The sequence below is a fragment of the Theropithecus gelada genome, chromosome 1, assembly GCF_003255815.1.
Source record: "Theropithecus gelada isolate Dixy chromosome 1, Tgel_1.0, whole genome shotgun sequence".
Lineage (NCBI taxonomy): Eukaryota > Metazoa > Chordata > Mammalia > Primates > Cercopithecidae > Theropithecus > Theropithecus gelada.
Window position 1 is genome coordinate 76,678,502 of NC_037668.1, and position 24,294 is coordinate 76,702,795.

General features: G+C 44.0%; 2 protein-coding genes across 6 annotated transcripts in view; both read right to left on the reverse strand.

Annotated features, from left to right (window-relative positions):
- The window catches only part of AGBL4 (ATP/GTP binding protein like 4), a 1,451,937-nt gene that overhangs the window by 218,518 nt on the left and 1,209,125 nt on the right, over positions 1 to 24,294 (reverse strand). The gene's annotated exons all lie outside the window — the stretch shown is intronic.
- Positions 1 to 24,294, reverse strand: part of BEND5 (BEN domain containing 5) — a 50,154-nt gene that overhangs the window by 16,869 nt on the left and 8,991 nt on the right. For 2 of the 5 annotated variants that reach the window (XM_025357703.1, XM_025357712.1), the window contains 2 exons: positions 17,161 to 17,294; positions 14,730 to 15,114 (listed from right to left, as the gene is read on the reverse strand). In XM_025357703.1, the coding sequence (XP_025213488.1) occupies positions 14,730 to 15,114; positions 17,161 to 17,294 (519 nt within the window). Of the gene's footprint in view, positions 1 to 14,729; positions 15,197 to 17,160; positions 17,295 to 24,294 lie in introns of all 5 variants that reach the window. The other 3 variants (XM_025357719.1, XM_025357728.1, XM_025357735.1) reach the window with 2 other exon arrangements.

Genomic DNA, 24,294 nt, shown 5'->3' on the forward strand with positions numbered 1-24,294 from the left:
TTTCCTTTGTCCCCAGCACCTAGTGCTGAGTAGGCACTCCCTAAATGTTTGCTAAGTAAATAAAACAATGACGACAATGAATGAGTAATTCTAAAGTTTCAGAAGCAAATACCAAAGTTTCTTCTCTCTGTGTGGGATCACAGGTTAAATTTCTGAGACACAAACAAATTCAGGTGGGACATTTGATCTTTTCTCAGATCTGGGAAGAGGTAATTACTTAAATTTCCCCTAAAGCACATGGCTGAGTTGGTGTGTGAAATCTCTTCCAGATCTGACCTTCAGCCAACAGAAAAAAAATAATAGGCTGAAAAGAGGAGGTCCATGAAAGCCACGCACTCACAGTCATCTTTAGCAAGAACGTGCCCTTCCTCTAAAGCCTCCTTTTCCTTCCATGAGAGGCTGGACAACAGAATGAATCCAGTATAGCCGTGACTTCAGTTGATTCTCTCCCATCCATCTCTATAAAGGCCATCAAAGGGATCTTCCACATGACCCTGTCTTTCCTTGCTTAGGCTGCCCACTACCCTCAAAATTAAGTCCCACACCATGGCCTCCATAAGGCCCAGAACAACCAGCCTCCTTACCTCTAGGGTCATTTCTCACCTCCCCCACCAATATTCACCTCTGCTCAGGTACCCCAAATATTATGTTGTTCCAGGAGTCTGTGCTGTTGTCTTGGCCTTGAACACTACCTCATCTGTCTGCCAATCGCCCAGTTAGACTTTAGGACATAGCTCAGGTGTCTCCTTTGTGAGGCTTGACTGTCATCACTCCCAGGTAGGGGGGTCTCTACATTGTGACTACTTTTAGCAAATTATGTTTGCAATCGTCTGCCTGTCGGTTTTCAACATTAGACTATAAAGCTCTTCAATAGCAAAGCTTTACTCCCTTTAGCATCTTGGAGCCTAGGGAAGTGCTGGTACATGACAGGCTCTTAGTAAATTCTTCATGACATGAGAGGGGAGGAAGAGAGGGACTTTAATGGGCTGTGACAAAGATTCTGAAGTAAAGTCCTGCTGCTGAGCAGAGGTGCTTGAGGGTAGAGGCATGGGCAGGTGGGAAGCTGTTCTGAATGTCTGTAACCTTTCTTGGAGTCCGAGAAGTAGAAATCAGGGCTGTTAATTAGAAATCAGAAGCATCTAGTTAGAATGGACAATTCAGATGGCACAGTTCCAGACAAAGGGCTCTGCTATCACACTGTCTACAGAGGGACAGCTAAGGGACATCAGAGGGAGCAGGGGTTGAGAGAGTCACCTCTCTGGCTCCATCCTGTTGGTCCCCTCCCACAGTCAAAGATTCCATTCCAGGCAAAGTGGCTGGCCTAATCCTCTCCACACATATACCATTCTTTCCTGCCTCCTAGTCTTTGCTTGTGCCATTCCTTTTGTCCAGAACATTCTGCCCCTACAGATGTCCACCTACACAAGCTCCACCAGTGATGCAAGGCCTGACTCAAATGCCATCTCTTCAATGAGGCTGCCCTATCCCCTCAAAGACTAGTAAATAATTCTCTCTAGCCCTTGGCTTGGGATTTGGAGACAGAGCTCCAAATACTGGGTTTAAGTACAGGGTTTTCCACTTACTGCTTAGCTGACTTGTGATCTTCCTTGGGTAGTAGAGCTCCACCTTCCTTTGGACTCTCCCCACCCCTCTGCCCCCACTCTACCATAGTAATCAGATGTGCTCATTCATCTCTATGTCTGTCTCCCCTACAAAAGGAGGAGGGGGCAGCCAAAAATAGTGTCTTTTTATGTTAGAGAGGAGGCTTGAGGGCAGCCAAGGACTGTGTCTTTTTATGTCAGAGACCAGGGCTCACCTGGCACAGTGCTTGATTCACATTCTATCCTCAAGAGATAATGTACACATAAATAATGGCTTAACCTCTCTGATCGTGTTGTCTCACCTGAAAGAAGGAAAGATAACAGTGACTTGGCAAGACTGAGGATTAAATCAGATAACTATATATATATTATATGTGTGTGTATATATATATTCGTATATTTATATGGAACAATGATTTCAGAGTCTGGTACAGAGTGGGTTCTTGGTAAACAGTCGTTCACTCCCTCTCCACCCACTCCCACACAGGTCACACTTGTGTGCTTAAGTTCGTCTCTACTAAACCATAGGTTCTGTGAAACAGAGGCCCTGCTGTTCTGCTTTTGCCCCTAGTGCTTAGCACAGGCCCAGCACAGAGCAGGTCCTTGTACTCCACAGCCCACCCACTCTCCTCAAGGCTCACGATGGTCCCCTCAAGGCTCACGATGGTCTCCTACGGGACTGATAAACTTCTGTCAAATACAGAAGCTACTACACTGAGATCTTGGCTCTCAAGAAAAACTATTTTCTACACTTCTCAGTCAGCACCATTTGCTTAACACCTGGCAAAAGCTCTCCGCAACAGCCTCCTCCTTCCAGGATATTGTCTACAGAAGGTCAGCTTGAAAAGCCAGCCAAAGGTACATCTGAAAAGGGACTTTTCAGGAGACCTGGGTGTGAATCCCAGCTCATGACTTTAAAGTCAGGTCATCTTACCCTCTCTGCAACTCAGCTTTCCTACCTGCAAAATGGGGGTTACCAAAAGCCACCATGCAGGCTGCTGATGCCTCTGGAAGGGCCTAGCACTGAGGCACAAAACAGACAGAAGTGGGCAAAATGGCAGATGAATGAAGGAATGAATCAATCAATAGAGCGCAATGTTTAGCATTACAGGATCGGAAAGAAGAGGAACAAAAAAGCATGTGTTTTCTTCGGGGAGAGCAGGGAGGGCCCCTAGTGCTTTTAATTTAAGAGGGGGGAAAATCACTTCATTGCAAATTTTAGTCGGCTCCACTACTGATGTTGGCAATTTACATCTCATTACAACAAATGCTTCAGATTGCTGTTTTGCTTTTAAAAAATTTCTGAGGCATTGTTCTCCCTCAAACACATGTGACCAAATTAGCCACAATAATAAGCACTTGCGTTAAGAGACAGCATTGTACAATCTGGCGCAGATATTTTAGGTAACAAAAGAACTTTTTTCACTTTGTGGGAAGAGTAGGATTTTTTTTTTTAAAAAAGGGCTTTGATCTATTTGCATTCTGATATTGACACACACTTGAGGTTTATTTGGGGGAAAATATCTCTTCCATGGAAAGAAACCTCTCAGCTGGGTAAAGGAAGCTTTTTAAAAGCATGAAAGGTAGTACTTGTCTTTTCATTCAATCATTCATGAACCCATTCATCTCACAACCCCTGACTGCATATCAAGATCTCGGCTCTGTAAGAGGCACTGGGGACCCAGAGACAAAGTATGTTCCTGTTCTGGGGAAGTTCAGATTTAACATGTGAAGCACTATGACAGAGCATACAAACAACTCTGATTTAACGGATGAGCAATAGATTTAGTGTCAGAAAAACCTGGTAAAGATCCTGGTTCTGTTATTTACTTTGCCTCTGTAAGCCCTACTGGCTTTTTCCCTAAAATGGAAAGCATGACACACAGTTAGGGTCTTTGTAAGTGTTTGCTGGGGCAACAAATATATGCAATTACACGATTTTCTATTCTTGTTGTATCATAAACTGGACTAATGCTGTTCTTTCTGATTAACACAAATATTTATGTTTGTGTGACTTCTGGGTTGAGAAATCACCTATTTTTTCAAACATATATGTGTTTGGACACTAAATATTTCCAATTTCAGCTGAAATAGAAAGGTTAATTATATATATATATATATATATATTTTTTTTTTTTTAGAAAAAAGGATTAAATCCTTTTACTTCTGTAAGTAAATAGGAAGTTTCTCTGCAATAAGTACCATCCTATTTTCTTCAAAAATGCAAAGTAAATCAAGTCAAAATTCTTAAATGCATACAGAACATCTGCTGTGGCACAGGGAGTACTAGATTTGGCAGAATAGAGATGATTTTACTGTTGAGAAGGACCTGGGCATGGGAACAGCTACATTAACAATGAAGGAGTTAAACAAAGGCCTTGGAAAAAGACTAGGGAAGATGCCTCCAGAGCTGGGTAGGAGGATCCCCCTCTGTGGACCTTCTCAGACCCTCTCAGAAGTCATCAGCTGCTCTCACCTGCTGCTGTAGCTGTGCTTCTGTTTCTTAGCCCCATTAGGCTTCCAGTGAAACACAGACAAATCTGGTTTCATTCCTTTGGTGAGAATCTACTAAGTACCGCTGAGTGCCAGCCCTGGGCTAGGTGGAAGTGGGTGCTTCACAGTCTATCAGTGGAAAGAGACAGGCAGCAGACTGCCACCACCCATGTGGCTAACAAGCATTAGGAAAAAAACTGGGGCAGAAGCAAAGGAGGGGGTGCTGCCTCTGGAGGAAACTAGGAAATCTTCAGAAGGATGGTGACAAACTTAAGTGTTGGGGCTTGGAGGATGAGAGGAGCTTGTTGGGTATGAGACCCTAGGGTGGGGTAGTTCTCATAAGGTGAAGGCAAGTGGCACAAACCACAGGCTCACTGTGCACAAAGGGTGCAACGTGATGATCTGCATGAATTTGGGGAGGGGGAGATCACTGCTGGTTAAGGGATCCTAGAAGGTTTCGGGAAAGTGGTGATCTCTGACTGCGGCTCTGATGGATGGGTGACATCTTGGGGAGGTGGGGGAGTAGTGAGGCCGGGGTTCTTCAGGTCCTCTCTCTCTCCATTTTCTGAGTGCCTTCTTCGAGTGAGGGCAGGAGCAGACTTTGTTGGGCAGAGGCAAGAGAAAAAAATTCTAGCATGAATCCTGGATTAGGTGAGATCCCAGCGGCTCACAAAGATGCCTCCACAGTGGGGCCACACCCTCAGGGAATGTGAACCACAGAGCGGCAGAGTTGAAATGGATCTGAGAGAGCCCCCGCTCCAAACGGGAGAAGCCCACCGAGGAAGAAAGAGGTAAAACAAGCAGGCCCGGCTCCCCAGTCTTGGGGGTCAAGGTTATCCCCGACTTTGAGGAAGTGCAGATGCCCATTTCAAATGACATATTTGAGAAGGAAAGGTGGCTGAAACCTACAAATGTCTTCTTTGTTAAGTGTCTTATATCAAATGTATCTCTCTTTTTTCTCTCTGTAGCATTTTTCAGCCCACCGTCAGGTGATTGTTTAGTATCTCCCTGACTAGAACATAAACACCAAGGGGATGAGTAGTCTTGTTCGCTGCTATATCCCCAGCACCCAGCGCAATGTCCTTCATACAGAACACTCACTAAACATGTGTTTAGTGAAAGAAGTTAATCCTCATGATGGTCCCACAAAATGGACCTTATTATCTCTGTAAAGACTCAGAGCAGTAAAATAACTTGCCAGAAGTCACACAGGTGGTGAGTGCTCAAGTTCAGAGTCGTCAGACTCCAAAGACAGCTCTTTCCACTGCCCTGCCCCTTCTCAGTGAACTGTACTTTTCAGAGCTTCTTGCCTAATGCTCACTCTGTGTGACCCTCAACTAGTCTCTGATTTTCTCAGACATTCCTTGGGGGTCTGTGAAAAGCTCCACAATCGTGAGGGGTGCGGTGGAAGGGGAATAGGGTGTCACCTCTAGGAGCTCTGAGCTTATCCTCTGGTGGCCAGGGAAGACTGGACTGCTTCTTCATCTGTGCTGCTTCTACTTTCCTCCTGCCCAACTATCTGTGCCCAGAGAGTATCCAAATGGCAGGATAGGGGCAGAACGCCCTGTCAGAGAAGCACTGAAGGCCCACACATGTGCTCAATGCATGTAAAATGGACCAGAGTTGGGTGGGTTGGGGGGCTAAGGAGTTGTGGTGGGAACAAGTGGGGTGGGCAGCACAAGAGCTGCTCCCAGGTTCCTGAGGGACCACTGTGGGCACAGTGAGTGCCCGAGGGCAGGAGTTATGAGGAGGCAAAGTTTGATCACATGGTGGGTGTCTGTCCAACAAATCAATCCATGACCCTGACCTCAGCTGATACTCCCTTCAGGCCATGAGCCCTTCCAGAGTAGGGACCATATGGGATTCATCTTTGCTACATGGCTGTTGATTGATTCACCTGGCTCAGAGGAAAACAGCAACTCGGGAGTTGAAGGACTGCACCCCAGGCCACTGCAATGGGGAAGTGCCCCCATGAACCACCTGCAGGAGGGTCTGGGGTAGTTCTGCTTGCTTTCATCTGTATCTGCAACCTCTTCTCCTCCTGCTACCCCGCCCTTCACTGTGCCGTCCAACCAGAACTACTTTCAGTTCCTTGAATAAGCCAGCCTCTCCTACAACTCCAAACCTTTGTTTAGGCTCTCCTGTTGCCTGAGATAGTCCCTTAACCTGGGGCCTCCTCCAGCCATCCACAACTCTCCTACCCCAGCCATGTAAGGAGCTCTCTTTTGTATCCTTCCCCAACATCCTGAGAGCTCAGGACCAAAGTAAGGCTCACCCTGCATCACCTCACAGTCTGCTGATGAGTCTGTAACTTCTTTAAGGTCACAAAGGGGGCTTAACAATTTGATGTCTCTGTGCCTAGCACAGGGCTCGGAACAGAGGAAGGATCCAATAATGTTCCCTGCACAAAAACATTTTCCTACAGTCAGAGCTGTCCAATAGTGGGACAGGCTGCACTGGAAAGAAGTGAGTGAGCATCTTGTCTCTAGGGGAATGTTACTGGAGGCTGAGTGATTGCATGGCAGGGAGACTAAAGAAAGCTTCTTGTCATGTACAGGAGGCTAGACGAGGTGAACTCTGGGGTTCCTTATGGGACGAAGGTCCTAGGACTCTAAGAATTACCCCCCACACTCAGAGTGCCCCCTGGAGCAGCAAGGGAGGGTATGGCCAGCCTCCGGAACCTGCTGAATCCTGGCAGCCAAACTAATTCCATCCATCCATGTTGGCTGAACACAAACGTTCCACTGCTTCATGATACTGGGTTCATGAAATCCTATATATTCTGATTCCACATGGCATAGATACATATGTCTTTTCTACTCTCTGGGCCTCAGCTGTCCCTCTATAAGACAGAGGTGAAAGGTTGAACTCGGTTCTCTCTAAAGTGGCAATTTCTAAGAAAACTCCAGGAATTATCTGGTTGGTATCTTGAGGCCATGTTGCCTGGTAAGGCTGAAACTATGAAGACGTGGTGGGCTTTTAAACTAAGCAGGAAATATTCATCTAACAGCTCAAGGGTCCTGCAGTCACAGAATGCACGGCAGTACTGGATGGTATAATGGCCAACAAAGAAGGCCTAATCAGGAGGCAGGCAAAAGGGACAGTGCCACAGAAGCACATGGCTGAGGGACTCTGTGATCAGACTGCCTGATGCATGGCAAAGCAAGAGGGGCCTCAGTTCTGAAAACTGGTTCTACCCTTTCCTGGGTGTGTGACCTCAGGCGAGTTAACCTAATCTCTCTGAGCCTGTTTTATCCACTGCTGAGGTTGTTTTATATATGGAAAGTATTTAGTGTCTGGCCCAAAGCAGGTATTCCAGAGACCAGGCTTTGTCTGTAATGAACACTTTCCCACCTCCATTTCCTGACTGGCAAATCCAAAAGAAAACAAGCCTGTTACATGGCAATATGGAAGGCAAAACCCTGCTCTAATGGAGAAACACATTCCTATTCTGACAATGGGGAAAAGCCTAGCAACTGCCTCTGGATGTTCTAAATACCTAGGCAGTTGTTAGAAAAGGGACAGCCTGGAGTTGTCCCTCAACCCCATTCCCACTGCCCCCAGGAAAACGGAGTCTAGGAAGAAAGGGAAAGGAGGGTCCTGAATTGTTCAGCAAGCCTGAAATCAACTTTTAAAATAATCTAGGTTTATTTTAAACTGTGGCTAATTCTAATTTGGGCAACAGTTCAAAAAAAGTCCTTCAAAGTAGATGATGACCAATATTTTTCAGAGCACCTACTCCACTTCTTACTACTAGATCTCTTCGTGCCATCTGAATTGAGCAGGGAACAATAGTTTTTGAAACTGCCCCACCACTAACTGTAAACTGGCAGGCAGACTGTGGGCCTCTTGGGCCTCACCTCCACAAGGGAGATGTAAACACCTAACTAGACAAAATGGCTCTTGTCCACCTGCTTTGGGCCTTTCTCAAAGCCCAACTTTTTTATAGTACTCCTGCTCATTGTGAGAATGAACTGAGGCTGAAAGAGATGGGAAAGAGCTCTGAGACAAACAGGCCCCAGGAAGAGAGTCCTGGCAAAGAGAAGACTGAGCCACAACTAGTGATGTCTAAAAAAATCCAGGAGGTCAAATGGGGGTTTGAGAGCTAGAGATGGGAAGATGGAATTCTGCCCAGGAAAAGTTGGGGGTGGTAATGGACAAATTCTATAAGCTACAGACCAGTGAGCTTGAAATCAAGTCCAGGCATGGTTGTAAAATAGACTGTTCAAATATGATTTCTAAGGACTTACAAAGGGAAATAGGAAATCTCTAGGCATCATCCAGGGTTGACCAAAGATTAAGACATGCCAGACCATCACATCTGTGTTCTGCTGTAGCATAATGGGTGCCTACGATGTGCCAAGCACTATATAACACATTTTCTCATGCACATCTTCAAATGATTCTACATCTTGATGCAGTACCTATTGAGCACCTACTATATGCTGGCCTCTAGGCAGATGACTTTACTGCATTTGTTCATTTACTCCTTTTTTTTTCCCCCCCCTTAGACAGAGTCTCACGCTGTCGCCAGGCTGGAGTGCAGTGGCATGATCTTGACTCACTGCATCCTCCGCTTGACTCACTGCATCCTCCGCTTCCCGGGTTCAAGCTATTCTCCTGCCTCAGCCTCTCGAGTAGCTGGGACTATAGGCGCACACCCCCATGCCCAGCTAATTTTTGTACTTTTAGTAGAGGTGGGGTTTCACCATGTTGGCCAGGAAATGGTCTCGATCTCTTGACCTCGTGATCCACCTGCCTCATCCTCCCAAAGTGCTGGGATTACAGGCGTGAGCCACTGCCCCCAACCCATTTGCTCCTTTTAAAAACCATAATAGTTGATACTATCATTCACTCTGTTGTACAGATGAGGAAACTAAGGCTGAGGAAGTTAAGTAACTTGCCCGAGGCAACAAAATTTGAATTTGGAAGAGCTGGGATTGAAAACCACAGTATTTCTGACCTCAGAGCCCATTAGGGCTCTTAATTACTGAGCTGGTTCTCCTGTCTGTATGTAGTGAGCTTTAAGATACCTATATTACAGAGGAGAAAACAGAGACCTGAGAAGGGTTAAAAAATGTGTATGAAGTTACACAGGTAATAAATTAAGACAGCTGAAATTCAAACCCAAGTAATATCTGCTGCTGAAGCCCAGGTTGTCTCCAGCACAGGAGAAAACCAGCATGAAGCATTTGGCTGACATTAGCTGCCTTTTCTAAGGCACTATCAGAGACCTGGGCTTAAAGAAGCCAGTTCAGACTGCAAAGGATTTTAAAGATCAAAGCTGGTATTTTAACGGACCTTGGACAGCACACAAGGTACAAACCCAGAGGGTTACAGAGGTGTTAGTGATCCAGCTCTAAAAAGTTGAAACAGATATGCAGGCCACAATGGCTTTCTCCTTTTTCAAAACTTTCAGCCAGCTTATGATCTAGCCAACAGGACATTATCTCTTCTTTTTGCCTTCTCCTCTCTAAAATGGAGATAATAATCCCTACCTGGCCTTGCAACAAGACTATCAGAATTGTCCAATGAGATAAAAATGTCAAGGTGCTTTGAAACCGGTAAAATGCCACGCACATGTGAATTACTGTTATTACTCTAGTTATCTATGCCTCTTCTGGTTAGAATTCATCATTTTTGCCTATATTCCCTGACACAGCACACAAGAAATCTAATATCATCATCTGCCTCCCTCCTGCAATTACAACACTGATTTTATTTGCCTGGTGTCATGCTGTGTACATGTTCGTATTCCCTGTGAGACTTGTGTGCATCCTGAAGGCAAGGATTACATCTGCTCCTCTTTGGATTCCTCACAGAGCCCTTGAGAGTCTTATTTGAACTAATGTTACCCGAGTCACACCACAATGAATTATACTATCTAAGTGGTACTTACAGTGTAACAAACTGGGGAGGACACCGTAGCCTTGGACTTTGCCTTCTAAGAACAGGGAATCTAGCTGAGGAGAAACCAAGAGAGACCCTAGAATTTACTCCATTCTCACACATGGGGGCTTACCCTCCCCCAGCTGGGTCTCTATTGTTCTGCTTCCCTTCATCCCCTAAAATTCTCTGTGGCTGCCAATGCCCCGTTTAAACACACCATTCTAATCTACTTATGTATTGTTTTTCAAAAAGGCACTCTGTCTTGTTCATTACGTTATTCCCAGCACCTAACCCAGTCCTAGAACAAAGGATACCCTTGATAACTGTTCACTGAATAAAGTAATGAATAAATGAATATACACAGAAAAACATCTGTACCTTGGAATATCACCACGCTTTTTGCATCCTCAGCATTTCCTTATTTGGGGGAAGATGGGCAGGAAAGGGAGAAAAAGGAAAAGGGGACTGGCATTTATTGAACACTTACAATATAGGGGTCACAGGGCTAAAGTTATTACATATGCTTCCTTATTTAATTTTGACAGTGGAGGACAGTGGGGTTGTTTACCATGCTAAGATCACAGACAAGGAAAGTTCTGTTTTACAGAGAGAGATGATGTCCTTTGTGGGGAGTAACGGGGATGGAGGGGACACCCCCTTGTTGGGAAAAGTGAAGTCTAAGAGCTAAAGAAGGTCATACAGGTGAGAGGCCAGAGAGAGGCACACAGGACAGGGTCAGGAGACCCTCAGGAATAAGCCAGTGACACTTTTTGGGCTTGTTTCCTCATCAGCAAAATGAGGGGACAGTCTATAGCCTAAGTTCTTTCACAACTCCGTGACTCCATGTTGGAATACTTCCGATTAAACCCATCTTTTCTTGTGTGTGGAATGAATGAAAGAATGAATAAATGTACAAATGAAGACGTGTACGATTCAGTGAAGCCTCTGAAACATACTCTCTTGCTGCTATCCCCCACCCTTGGGTGTGGCTCCACCTTTCTGACCCCAACCTCCCCAAGGTGTGCCATTATAACTCCTGGCTGCTAACGGACCCGCCTCCCACTCTGAGTCCCCATCAGTCTGAAACGACCAGGCGGCTGCCCTCCACTACCATCTACCACTCGTAGGACGCCACTACGTGGGTGAGTAATAATGATTCTTCCAGGCAGTAGATTTCTTTTGAAAACTGAGCACCTCCTGACCTGTTGGCCTCCCTCATCTCTGAATTTGCCTGTTATGGTGTGAATGATCCAGCACCCAAGCCAGACAAAGGCCCTTGAGCTAGGCCCCTAGCTGAGGTGGACAAATAAAAATACTCAAGGATATGCCTCCAGGAGCAACACTCAAATGAGGCCCAGGGGGCAGAGAATGGCAAAGCCTGAGCCCTACATCAACCCTAAGCCAGGACGTGTTTATCAGAGGGCAAGTGAAGCCATGAGTCAAACAAGGGTCTCTCATTTGCTTTCTGGTTGTTCTCTGCCTTCTTAGTGGTGTTTATAGATCACGATCTGTTACAGCAAGGGGATATCTTACTAGACTTTCCACGAGAGAATTCTCCCTTCAGATGCTAACCTCTCCCACAGAACTGACACTTTGTGTTTTAATAACATGTTTACCTCCATCACTACCCTCTCCTGCTTCCCAACGTCTTAGTCTTCTTTGGATATCCCCAAGTTCCTAGGCTCGGAAAGCATTTGGTCAAAGTTAGCTGACTGAATGAATAAACAAATGAACAAACATATATAACCCCTCTTATCTTCAATATTGTAAGAGGATACTGAGGCAGAGAAGTTAGTTAACCTGCCCAAGGTCATATAGCCAACTACAGGCTGGGGGTGCCTGAGTTAAAAGCCAAAGTTAACCCTGTCTTAGCTCCTCCATTACATGATGTTGAACAGGAGCTAACAGTAATCAAGCATTAACAGAATGTCAGGCACTATGCTGTGTGTCACAAGGCTGTAATATGATCATTCCCATTTTACAGATGAGAACACTGAGGGTCAGAGACATACACGCTCTTTGCCTAAATTGCTCCTCACTCTCCCCATCTACTGATTCCTGTTTCGGTAACAAAAATTTATCCTTCAGGCTCCAGCCTAAAACGTGTTTCTTTCAGGAAGCCTTCCCTCTCTGACCCCTCAAAATCTGGTGGGTAGTTCCCTCTGCTGTCCCACAGTCCTCTATGGTTTTGTCCCTATGATGGCATTTATGTACTGTGCTGTCACTGATTGTTTCAGGATCTGTTTCCCTCATCAAACTTTAAACTCCTCAAGGGCAGAGGGCAAGGTCTGTATTGCAAATATACTGAATTCTTACACTAGGCAAGATCCCTGGCATGTAGCAGGAGACCAGCAAGTATTCATGGAAGAAAATACGGTCACAGGAAAGGAAGGAAGAATGGAAGGAAGGACATGAGCTTCCCAAAGCCACAGAGTTGGGAGGTAGGGAAGTTGGGATTTGAATCCAGGCCATGAAAACATACAACCTCCTCTTAAGGGTAGGGACCCTTTTATTTTATTCTTGTGGATTTGTCTTGGAACTTGGTACATTACCATTCTCCTATTAACATGTGTTAATCAATAGACTTTTAAGCTTTCACAGATGAGGGACAGTGGGTGTGATTTTCCAGGATGCCTGCAGTCCTGAGAAGATAGGGTGGGTGCCCTATGCATACTTGGGGCTCCAGCTGACTTATGTTGAGTCCAACCCATTGTAATGATGATGGTGACTCAGATCAGGGAAGAGCTATCCAGTGGTCTGTGCAATGGCCTTCAAGGCCTGTGGGATGGGAGAGCCTAGAAAGATCAAGACACTGAAACTATGCTTCAGGTCAAGTTTTTCTACATGTTTTAGGACTAAAAGAGGCATATAATGATGTAAAATGCAGGGTATCTTACCACCCCAGAGGCTTAGGAGTGGTTTCTGGAGTTTAAACTCAGTTCATAATTATGAAAAACAGGTAGTTTCCCTGGGAGTTGAATTAAGTACGAAGAATTTCTGTTTTTGGTGTACTTCCCCACAAGCCCCCAAGAAGTTTATAAAAGGCATAGCATACAAAGCACACTGAAAATACAAATTATTCACTTTAAGATTGGGAAACATTTTTTCCTCTCCAAAAATTTCAGTTATCCCCATCCCCCATCACCGCTACAAGAACAATATAGCTTTTACAAATTTTTACATTTATGATTTCTCTTTGAGATTTTATTTTAATAAAGAACTTTACTAACTTTTGAAGCTGCAAACCATATGCGACTTTTCGTGTCCCTGTGAACCTCTGTAGACTATGATTTGGGACACTGACTTGCCAAAGCAATGGTAGAGTTCGGGAGTGGACAAACTCCAGCCTATGAACTGAGTGACTAGAGTTGAGACAGAACTCTACCTCTGCCTCCCTACGTGACTCTGGGGAAGTCCCAATGTAGTTTCCTTTTCTATGACAAGGGCATGAAAAGGCCTCTCTACTGACTCCTTGGACCATCCAAAGATCTACTGAGCCACTACCTTGGGGACATACTTTAAGAAGCAAATGACACCTACAAATATAAGTAAATTAGGGTAAGAATAAATCAAAGAAGAATGAAGCTTCATATCTAAATATATTATCTAGATAATGAAAACCTTCATAAGGGCAAAACCATATTTTATTTAAACTTTGAGGATATTCCTAGACTAGATTACCACCTTCTTCAAGCAAAGCACACTGACTCAGAGTTTATCAATTACTGTCTTCAGGGGCTATGGAGGCAATGAACTTGTGTTATACTGATTTCCTCAATACTGACTGGGCTCTATCTTTTACAGTTCTGGATTCTTATGTTCTGAAAGCATTTTTCTGTCTTTCTCTCTCTGGTAGGCAGTCATTTCTTCTGGCAGTCAAGGCTGCTGCCTCTCAGATTTCTTGATCCCTGCTTCTAAACCACTTTAGATTGGAAAACCTGATTAGTTAAAATAGAGTGCAATATAAGAACCTATTTAAAGTTCTGTGAGCAAACCAAAGGAGTTTTATACGTCTTTATATTCATCTTCCTAAGGTCATGTGCCTCCCTGCTCAAAGCTTTCTAATGCTTTCCATTCCTACCAAAACAAGTTCAGACATCCCAGGCTGGTCGTTTTCAAGTCCTTCCATCTTCTGTCCTCAAAGCACATTTGCATTATTCCTCTTAGTGTGCTCCAGGTATTTTCCCATGCTCATGAGTGCTGCTCAGCCTCCTCTTGTGCCTTGAAACACTGCCCACCCTTCAAACCTCAGTTCCTTACTGAAGTCTCTCCATGCCCTCAGTTACGAATAACCACTCCAAGCCCTGAACTCTCATATCATTTTGTCAGCATTCTCCTTTGGCATTTATCACTTTCTGACTTAAACTAATACATGTTGTTAGGATCATGTCTACTTCTTTTTATTATCCTGAAATTTCCTTGGAGAGGTTCTCTACAATCCCTGTTACTGCCTCTTGCTGAATGAATGCATAAATGAGTGAGCAGTGACAAATATTTTGTCAGCTCTTATTCTCTGACCCATGTTCGCCAATGTTCCCATAGCTGAGGCTGCTGCACACATAAGCTCCTATCAGATTCACTATGAGTGGGAGTGACTTTTCCTTGAGACAACTGATAAGCCAAGTGGCTGTCCTTCCCTAGCCTCTGGGGCACTTGGTCTCCCTCTCCCCTTTCCCCTCCCAGAAGAGGATCTGGATGAAGCATTCCACCCATGTGGAGTGGTAGGTGGCCTGCTGGGGCACTCACCGCTGCCAAGCCGCAGGAGCAGCACGTCCTGGAGCCTCCGGTTGAGGTCACGGAGCTCCTTCATTTCAGACACAAGTGCCCCGTACTCCTTGAGCTTCTTGGCCTGTTGTACCAGCTGCCTGCGAGTCCGCTCCAGCTCCTGCTGGAGGTGGCGCATCTCTTCCTGCTGCTGCTGGTAATTGCGCAGCAGCTCCTCATACAGAGCCCGGGGCACCACAGCATCTTCTAGACTGTCCATGTCCTCTGTGCCTGGCGAGGCCTCCACGAAGACCTCTTCCGGACACGTGCTATGGCCCAGGCTCAGGCCGTTCTGCTTCTCTAGCCGAGCCACCACGGCCTCGATGCTCTTGTGCGCCACTTCGCTGGGCTTCCGCCCCTCAGGTCTCTGTGTAGGACAACGAGAATCAGTTCAGGCAAGGGCAGCTGGGACTTTCTCGGACTGCAGCTCAATATTTCCCCAGACAATCCTAAAATCACAGAATCACAGAACATCAGTGCTTGGAGAAACCTGTGCACACACTTAGTCAAAGCCTTTCATTTTATAAATGGGGAAACATTTTATAAATTTTATAAATGGGGTTCTGAGTGGGGAAGAGGCTTGCCCAAAGTCATAACCAGGATACTGATTTCCCAGGCCTGCACTTTTTCCTTTCACCACTCTGCCTCCTGGATGCATATATCATGACCACCCTTCCCAATTCCCCAGGCCCCAGCCCACCCACAATGCCTAGGCAGTGGCTTGCGCATGGGGGTGTTCAATATGTATTTGTGGAGAATCAGGGAGAAATCAGGCCAGGCCAACTGATCCCAGAGGAGTCACAAATTTCTTCAACAACAAAAACAAAAAATTCCTCCCCGAAAGGCAATTCACCATGTAAACTTTTCATCAAGAATGCTTTAGATGGAAAGGATGTTAAAAACTCTAGTCTACTCTAATCTAGGGAAGAAAACATGTCATATTTTCTCTGTTCCTCCTCTGCCTACTCACTCAGAACTGGCACTCAGTAGGGGCTTGAAAAATGTTTACTCAACCGAAAAGTTCAAAGAATTCTAGCATTGAAAGGTACTTTCAGTTTCACTTCCTCATGTTCCAGGTGAGAAAACTGAGGGTCAGAGAGGGGAAGGACTACACTTAGGGTCACATAGTGAGATACAAACACAGCCAAAACCAGAATTTGGAATCTAACTTCCAGTACAAGGCTCCTTCCCCCCAGGTCTGCCAGCCTCTCCCTCAGCAAGACAGTGGATAGAGAGAAGAAAGTTAATTCACAAAAGAATTATCCAGGACTCCCCCAGGGCTTGGGGTTCTACTGCCAGAGGAAATTCTAGCTCAGGTAGCTACAGCTTCTACTGAGGGGCAGTGAGAGTTACAGGATCAAATGAATTCTTTCACTCAGGGTAGTAGGGTTAGGAGCTCTCCTGACTGGGGCACTTGTAGGAAGTGCAGACGACTGAGGAGAGGCACTTCTCACTAAGTTTCAGGAAATTTAAGGAAAATCAAACCAAATCAAACCCAGCCCAATGAAACTATGACTCTGATATTGTGTTACATGACAAAATCTTAAGTCGTTTTATCTGCTGGGATAAGGTGCTACCAGTGTAGATGAATTTATCATTTATCTAAAGTGATCGTTACAATATGTCTGCGTCACAATAATGTGAGACCCCTGGAGGCAGGGACCATGTCTGGCTAATGGCTCCAGGTACCAGCACAGGGTCAGGCCCATAGCAGGAGTACAGTGAATGCCATGAACTGAACTCAGCTACATTCCCTGGGAACACCCTCAACCTTGTGTCCAAAATCAGACCATGGGCAATGCAGAAGACATCCCATTTCCTTATCTTCCTTCTCCCTTCCTCTCAGGTATCTACTGCACAGAAGAAAACAGCTAGCTTGCCGAACAAGATTTTCAGCAGTTTCCAAAGTAAAGGCTGGAGACCAACTGGGGCACACAGCAAGAAAATACAACCTCATGCAAACGTTTTCATCTAACCCAAGGTCTCACAGATCCCTTTTGTGAACCTCGTGCACTTCCCAATGAGTCCAGCCTTAGCAATTTAGGGTAATCTGACAGTGACTGGCCCTAAACTTCTCGTTGCTTAACGTTGTTGGAGCTCAGCAGTGGCCTCTCCAGAGCTGTGGGCCAAGGAGAAACACACCGTTCCAAACCTCCAACAGCGATGACACTGCACAGACTATGCAAACAGGACCGTGCTTGGTGGCACAGCATGAATCAGGGCTCTCTGGAAAGTTGGCCAGCAAGGCAAATACACACTAGTTGTCCCATGCTTTCCCTACCCTGAAAAAAGTCATGGCCTCTGATACCAGGGGACATTTACATGGGGAGAGGAAGCCAGACTGAAATTCTTTATCTATGAGGTATCTGAAAACGCTCCCGCATACTTCCAAAGAAAGAAAAGATTTTGTTACCTTGATGTGTCTAAGCTGTAAATCTTCTTCCCCATAATCTTTAACCTCTCCATCTTCTTCTACATGATTAAGAGAAAGCTTGGGGATTTTTATTTTCTTCTGCATCACACTGTTTTCAAGGTCAGATTTGTCTTCTAAAATGCATATCAAGAGAACAAGGTTCATCATGAGTTAAAATGAGTCATTATGAGTTTAGAATGCCCAAAACCTCAAATGCTAGAAAATAATTGAGGCCAGACCAGTTAAAAACGAAAAACAAACAAACAAACTCAAGGCCGGTTCCCTCTTGCATGCAGGCATCCTAATAGCAGCGCAGATCAAACTCTAGGAACAAAGGTGCTTGCGAAAAGCACTGTCATACAAAGTGTTGAAATAGCAGCCAGTGAATTTGCTTAGGGGTTTCTCTAAGTGTACCCTAATGGGTGGCCTTTTATGGAATTCTAGAATCTTGAATTGGAACAGCCCTTAGATTGCTATCTGATCTAAATTAAAATGGCCCATGAATCCCTCAACTCAACTGTGATCTTTCTAAGCCAAGTGTCTTCCCAGGAGAACTTGGTGGGTTTCTGTCAGCTCAAGTACCAATAGACATGAGAGAGATTATAGCTGATAGGGATGTAAGGAAGGGCAGGGGTATCTCCACAGCCCTACACAAGGCAGGCTAAGGTAAGGCAGACGGGGGAAGAATAACATTTATCCCCTTTTTACTGGTATCAAATCTCAGCATGCCTGAGTCTGAGGGACCTCAGTGAACAAGTGGTCCAACTCTCTCATGTTACATGAGGAAATTCAAACCCAGAGGATGGAAGAGGCTTGCCAACGGCATGAGCGGAGGAACAGCCAGGAGTGGGAAAGAGGCCTCTGGCACCTCGTCCACTGCTTACATGTGCTGACAACACATACTGAACGTAAAGTGCTACACAAATACAAAAGGATATTATTTCTACTCATTTTCTCATTCTTTAAGCTCAACTTCAGATAATCTGTTTTTTTTTTTCCTGCACAGATTTCAAACTGGACTTTCCAGATTTGTCTCTCACTGGATATGTCCAAAAATAAAAGTTCAAACAAGAGGGCTCCAGAGGTAAAAATCTCAGTCTTTTCTGGAACTGTACCCTTGTGGTAAAATACTTTGTGTTCAAAGCTTAAATTGACACTTTAGAGATTGCTGTTTCTCATAGTCCTCAAAGGTTCCCATTGCTATATCCCAAATGTGTTTTGTAGCATGTTGCCCAAAGTTGGATGTAGCATATGGCCAGGTAGTTAGTTAAATCCAGTCTTGAAGGGGTGTGTGTGTGTGTGTGTGTGTGTGTGTGTGTGTGTGTGTGTATACGTATGCATGTATTTGCATGTGTTAAACATGCTCTTACACTGTTCCCAGGCCAGGCTTCTCTCCTCACAACTTGTTAGTAAAGCTGACAAGGCAGCTTATAAGCACATAACTATTCCAGAATGTACTCAAATGCTGAATCTTCCCAAACAGTCTTCGTGATGAAGGCCCAGCTGGTCAGAGGTGGGAGTCCAATATCAGAGACTTAAGTGTGAACCTCAGCTTTTCTATGACAGGAAGAGGACAGGTATGTAAGGGCCTTAATCTCTCTGGACATAATGGAGGTTGTGAGGATGAGAGCAATAATTCACGCAACTCACTGGACAATGCCTGCTACACACTGGCCATTCGATGGATGGCACAATATAATTGGTATTGTCAATGTGTTCTGAATCATTTTCTTCTCTTAAGCATAAAGTGAATAGAGATTTAATTTAAAAAAATGAAGAAATGATTTAAGTAGGGTAAGGATGATAAATGAACTGCTCAGAAAAAAAGGAGGTGGTCTTTGTTAACAACCCCCTACGGATAAAAATGGCCTTTCCCACTGAGCAGAGGAGCAACCCTTGGGTTTCTATTTTCACAACAATGGCTCGTTCTTGCACTCTTTGTGCCTATAAAATGGATCCAACGGGTTATGAACAACAATAGGGACTCGGGGTTTTCTAAAAGAGCAACAGTTTCCCTCCTACAAATCACTGCTGACTTATAAGTTAAAGGGATGCTAAAATGTAAAACCTAAAGAAAGTACTTCAGATGAAATCATCTTACCATGGTGTTTGTGTATGTTTGTGTGTCTGTGTGTGTGTGTGTGTGTGGAAAAAAACAAAAAGAGAGAAAGAGAGAGAGAGAGGATGAGGGTGGTATTAGGATTTCTGAATGTGTTGGGGCAAAGCTCCTGGGCTAGTCTTCAATTTGACAAATTCAGGACAAAGTTTGACATGCAGAGCCACCAAACTAGAAATGACAAGCTATGTTATGCCTTCCTGGGCTGAAACTGTAGCTCAGGATCATGTTGGTGTGGAGAAAAGCAATCATTCGAACTCACAAAACCACGTTAACATCTGGATGGAGAATGATCCTCAGATCATCCAATTCTATTTTTCAAAATGCAGATGAGAAAAATAAAGTTCTAAATGGTGAAGTCTGTGCATCCATGCATGCAACTCTCAGGCCCAGGAATAAAGGAGGGGCAGGATGAACAGGGTCCCTATCCTGGAGAGCTCACTGTTGTGCAAGGTCACAGAAGTTAGTGTCATAACATGAATGGGGGAGAACTTGGACCACTCCAGATCCAGAGCTTTGCTTTCTATGCCTCGACTTAACCTTTACTGAGAATTTACTATGTAGGATCTAAACTAGGTCCTAGGGACACAGATGAACAAACATCCAGCTGAGGATATAAGATAAAAACACAAGAAAAGATAACCCAAGATCTCAAAAGCTGAATTTGAATAAGGGAGAAGCAACTGCTAAAGGATTCTGGGAGCAAGGGAAATCACTTCGGTCAGTGTAACCCTGGAAGGCTTTTGAAAGGAGGTGGCATTTGAGCTGGACTCCTTACTTGCTAGGTAAGTTAGGAGTAAGTTAATTTACTTCTCTGAGGCTATTTCCTCATCTATGAATTGAAGTAAATAATTTCTACTCACATTGCAGAACATTGTGAAGATTACCAATTCGGTGTGTTAAAAACTTGAGTAGAGTGAATGGCACTTCAACAGTTGGTGCGCATAAAAGGATAGCCATTTAAAGGATGGTAAGAATCTGGACTACACAAGAGGGGTAAAGAATAGAAGCCAAATGGGGAAGGCTGGGGGAAATATTTAGATCGAAATGGTTAGATCGAGATGGTTCAGTTACAGGCAGGAGGGAGAGGTGAGAAGAGAAGAAAAGGTGGTGGGAACTAGAAAATAAGTGGCCTTGCATGCCAAGTTAAGAAGAGCTGAGGCTCAGTGTGCCGATGGGGAATAAACTAGGCATCAGACAACCTGGATTCCAAGTCCAGTTCTGTCGCTTTGTAGGTGTGAGATGTCAGGAAGCGGCTACCTCATTGAGCATAATTTTTCTCTGTAGAAATGGAGATACAATATCTACCTCAAGTCGGATCAAATCAGCTCAGTAAATGTTCCTTGAAAACAACAGAGCCCCGACAAAGAGATAAAGACACAAAGACGCAGTGGATGACAGAGCTCAGCAAGGATTGCCTGCTGGCTTCTGCTGGCTTAGTGCTTGGGGCAGGCTTGCTTCTGGAGGTAGAGACCTGCTTAGCTGCCTAAGATGGGTGACACTCCCCATCTGATGACAGGAGGCCTCATCGCCCTACCAGCTATACTCAAGGCTCTAGGCTCTTCCATCTAATTAGAATGCCCTTCTTTCTTGTGTGCTTGACAAACTCTGTTTAGCTTCACTCATCTTCTCCCCTGCTCTCAAAGGTGCTATTACACATCTACACATCCTACATACCTTCTTTGTAGTCTATTATCTTACTATTTGCAATTATCAGCTTAAAGATCTTATCCACTGGTGTATGAGTAACCTCAGGGTAGGGCCCATATCATAGAACTATCCATACAATAGAGACTCATCAAACAAAAATGTTTAATGAAAAAATAATAAAAAGAGGCTACACCAATAAGCATATGAAAGGAGCTCAACATCGTCAGTCATTAGGGAAATGCAAATCAAAACTACAATGAGATACCATTTTATACTCATTAGGATGGCTCAAATCAAAAATAAAAGTAAAATAGCAAGTGTTGTAAAGAATGTAAAGATATTGGAACTTTCATACATTCCTGTTGGGGAATGTAGAATGGGCAGCCACAGTAGAGAACAGTATGGCAGCTCCTCAGAAAACTAAACACAGAATTACCATAACCCAGCAATTCCACTCCTGGGTGTATATGCAAGATAAATGAAAACATATACCCAAACAAAAACGTATACACAAATGTTCATAGCAGCATTATTATTAACAGCCAAAAGGTGGAAAAAACCCAACTGTTCATCAACTTATGAATGGCTAACAAAATGTGGTATACCCATACAAGAGAGTATCATTCAACCATAAAGAGAAATGATGTACTGACTCATGCTACAACATGGGTGAATCTTAAAAATATTATGCAAAGTAAAAGAAGCCAGACACAAAGGCCATTTATTGATTTCATTTATATGAAATGTTCAGAATGGGTAAATCCATAGAGACAAAAAGTAGTTTCGTTGTTACCAAGAGCAGGCGGAAAAGGGCAATAAAGAGTGACTGCTCAATGGGTAACACGGATTTCTTTTCTTTCTGAGTGATAAAAATGTTCTGGAATAAAATAGTGGTGATGGTTACAGAACACTGGGAATATATATACTAAAAAACACTCACTTACACACACTTTAAAATGGTTAAAATGGTGAAATTCACATCAAATGAAATATATCTCAATAAAAAATTAAGTTACCACTTGTGGAATGTCTACTACATGTCAGATACCTCTATAAAGATCTTCATATAAAGTATACCTCATAACAACCCTGCAAGTAGGTATTATAAGCCACATTTTTTTTCCCCAAAAAAGAAGAAATGAGCCTCAAAGAAAGAAAACTCTCTTCCTAAAGTCACCCAGCTGGGAAGGTACACAGCCAAGATGTGCTCTAATCAACATGCCTCCTAAGCCTATGCTTTATCCCCTCTAAACACATTCCTGGAACATGGTAGAGCCAGAATAAATACTGAATGAATGAGTGAGTGATAGCTACAGTTGAGGACATCCAAATTCCCCAGCCTAAGTTCAAAGCAGAAGACCACTTGACTCCCGCTTTCTTGCCAGACCGCATCCTCTATCCTCAGTAAGTCTCCAGAAAGCAGCAACCATCACCAGGCACAACAGAAACAGGGCTTGAATGGGTTCTTTGAAAAGGTAGGCTGAATAGTCCAGGAAGCTCTGAAGTGTAATGAATGAGTTCAGGAAACGGACAGAAGCAGATAGCACCCTCATTCACATGCTTCTTGACCTGGATCCTGGCTGCCTCGATGCTTGGCCAGGGGGATTTCGAGGCTCCTCTGAGAGTTAACCACCTCCTGGCTCCATCCTAATACTTCCCAGTCTCTTCCTGGACCCATGTTCCCAGGGTGAGGGTTCAGGAAGACCCAAGTCCTCTGCTTATTCTTTTCTGCAGGCAGTGAGCATTTACCAAGTTCCTGTTTTGGTTTTGGCACTATGCTAAGTAGTCCTTGTGTTTTTGGTCCTTACAACCCAATATATGACAAGAACCCAACCAAAATGCAAAGTTTGACTTTGTGAGAGGCACTGGCTTATACAGTGCAAATATCTGCTCTCTATGCCTTCCTAACCCTAATCCTGAGTTGAAGGTATAGATACCTCATATCCACAGAAGATTACTGAACATTCAGTGTCATCATAACAAATGGAAGAAACAGTTGGGAGAAGGAGGCCCAGTTCCTAGCAAAAACAGTGCAGTCTTTTGAATCAGGTGGTCCTGATTTGGAATTCTGGCTTTGCTACATACTAACTGTGGGAGCTTGGGATAAGCTAGTTAACCTGTCTGAGACTCAGTTTCATTATCAGTGAAGTGGGGATAATAAACTCTTTTCCAAAGAGACAGTTCATGTAAAAGCACCACGCACAGTGCCTTTCTTGTCATAGATATTCAATAAATAGCAGCTGTTAGGCTACCCTTGTGTATTACCTGTTTGGCTTTTGTCTCATGGCAAAGAGAACCACTGCAGGTATCTGACACAGACTGAGACATGATGAAAGAGATGTTTTAGGAAGATTAATGTGACAGTGGCAAGCAAGACGGATGAGATGTGAGGAGGAGACAGAACACAGGATGACAAGAAGCTATAACTCTTGACTGGTCACATGAATGAAGGTGAATGGTGGTGTGGATCATGTAAGACAGTAAATACTTTATGTGGCATTTTAATGTGACTTTGGGCTATGCTTCTGGCTTTGAATTCTAAGAAACCACAGAATACATTAGCAGTTGACTAGGAAGGATGAAGAAAGCTCTCTACTTAGCCAGTCTGTGCAACTGCTCTAAACTTGAGGCCAAATAATTAGTTTTAGTGTAAACAAAAATAAATGTGGAGCCTCTGAAGATAAAATCACCAATCTCGACTTCTGGATTATTTTATGTCCAGGGCAAGGAAACCCACCAAAGATTTGGGCATTATCCTTTTCCTCCTCCTTTCTAGCTACTACAATGTGCTAACTGCATTCATTCATTCAACAAATACTAAGTGAGCACCTACTATGTGCCAGGCCCTGGGCAACATTCCTTACAAACTCCCTATATTTAATCCCTACAATAATTCTACTGAAGCAGGAACTCAGGCTCATAGAAGCGAGGTGGCTTTCATAAAGACGCAAATAGCAGAGCCAACATTTCAAATCAAGTCTGTTTAATACAGGCCCTGTTTCTATCACCTAATTATCCTATGGGAACAAGAGAAAAAGTATGAAGTTGCTGTAACTTCTCAAATGAACTATAAGGCACATATAAAATGATGAATATGTCAATATAACTTCCTAAAGTGCCTGCCTTTCTCCTAAGATCTTGCCTACACCCTAAGAGAATATTGTGATGAATTCCCAAATTGAAGTAAACACTATATAAATATGACCTGATGCCACACTCCTGAACTACAAGGCTTATCAAAGCCACAAAGCTCTAAATAATGCCCAAATAGGGTCTCTACTCAAAGCCACAAAGAACTTTCTTGTAAAAAATATATGGTAAAAACTGCTATTCAAAAATATAGCAGAACTTAGTATTATTAATCTGAG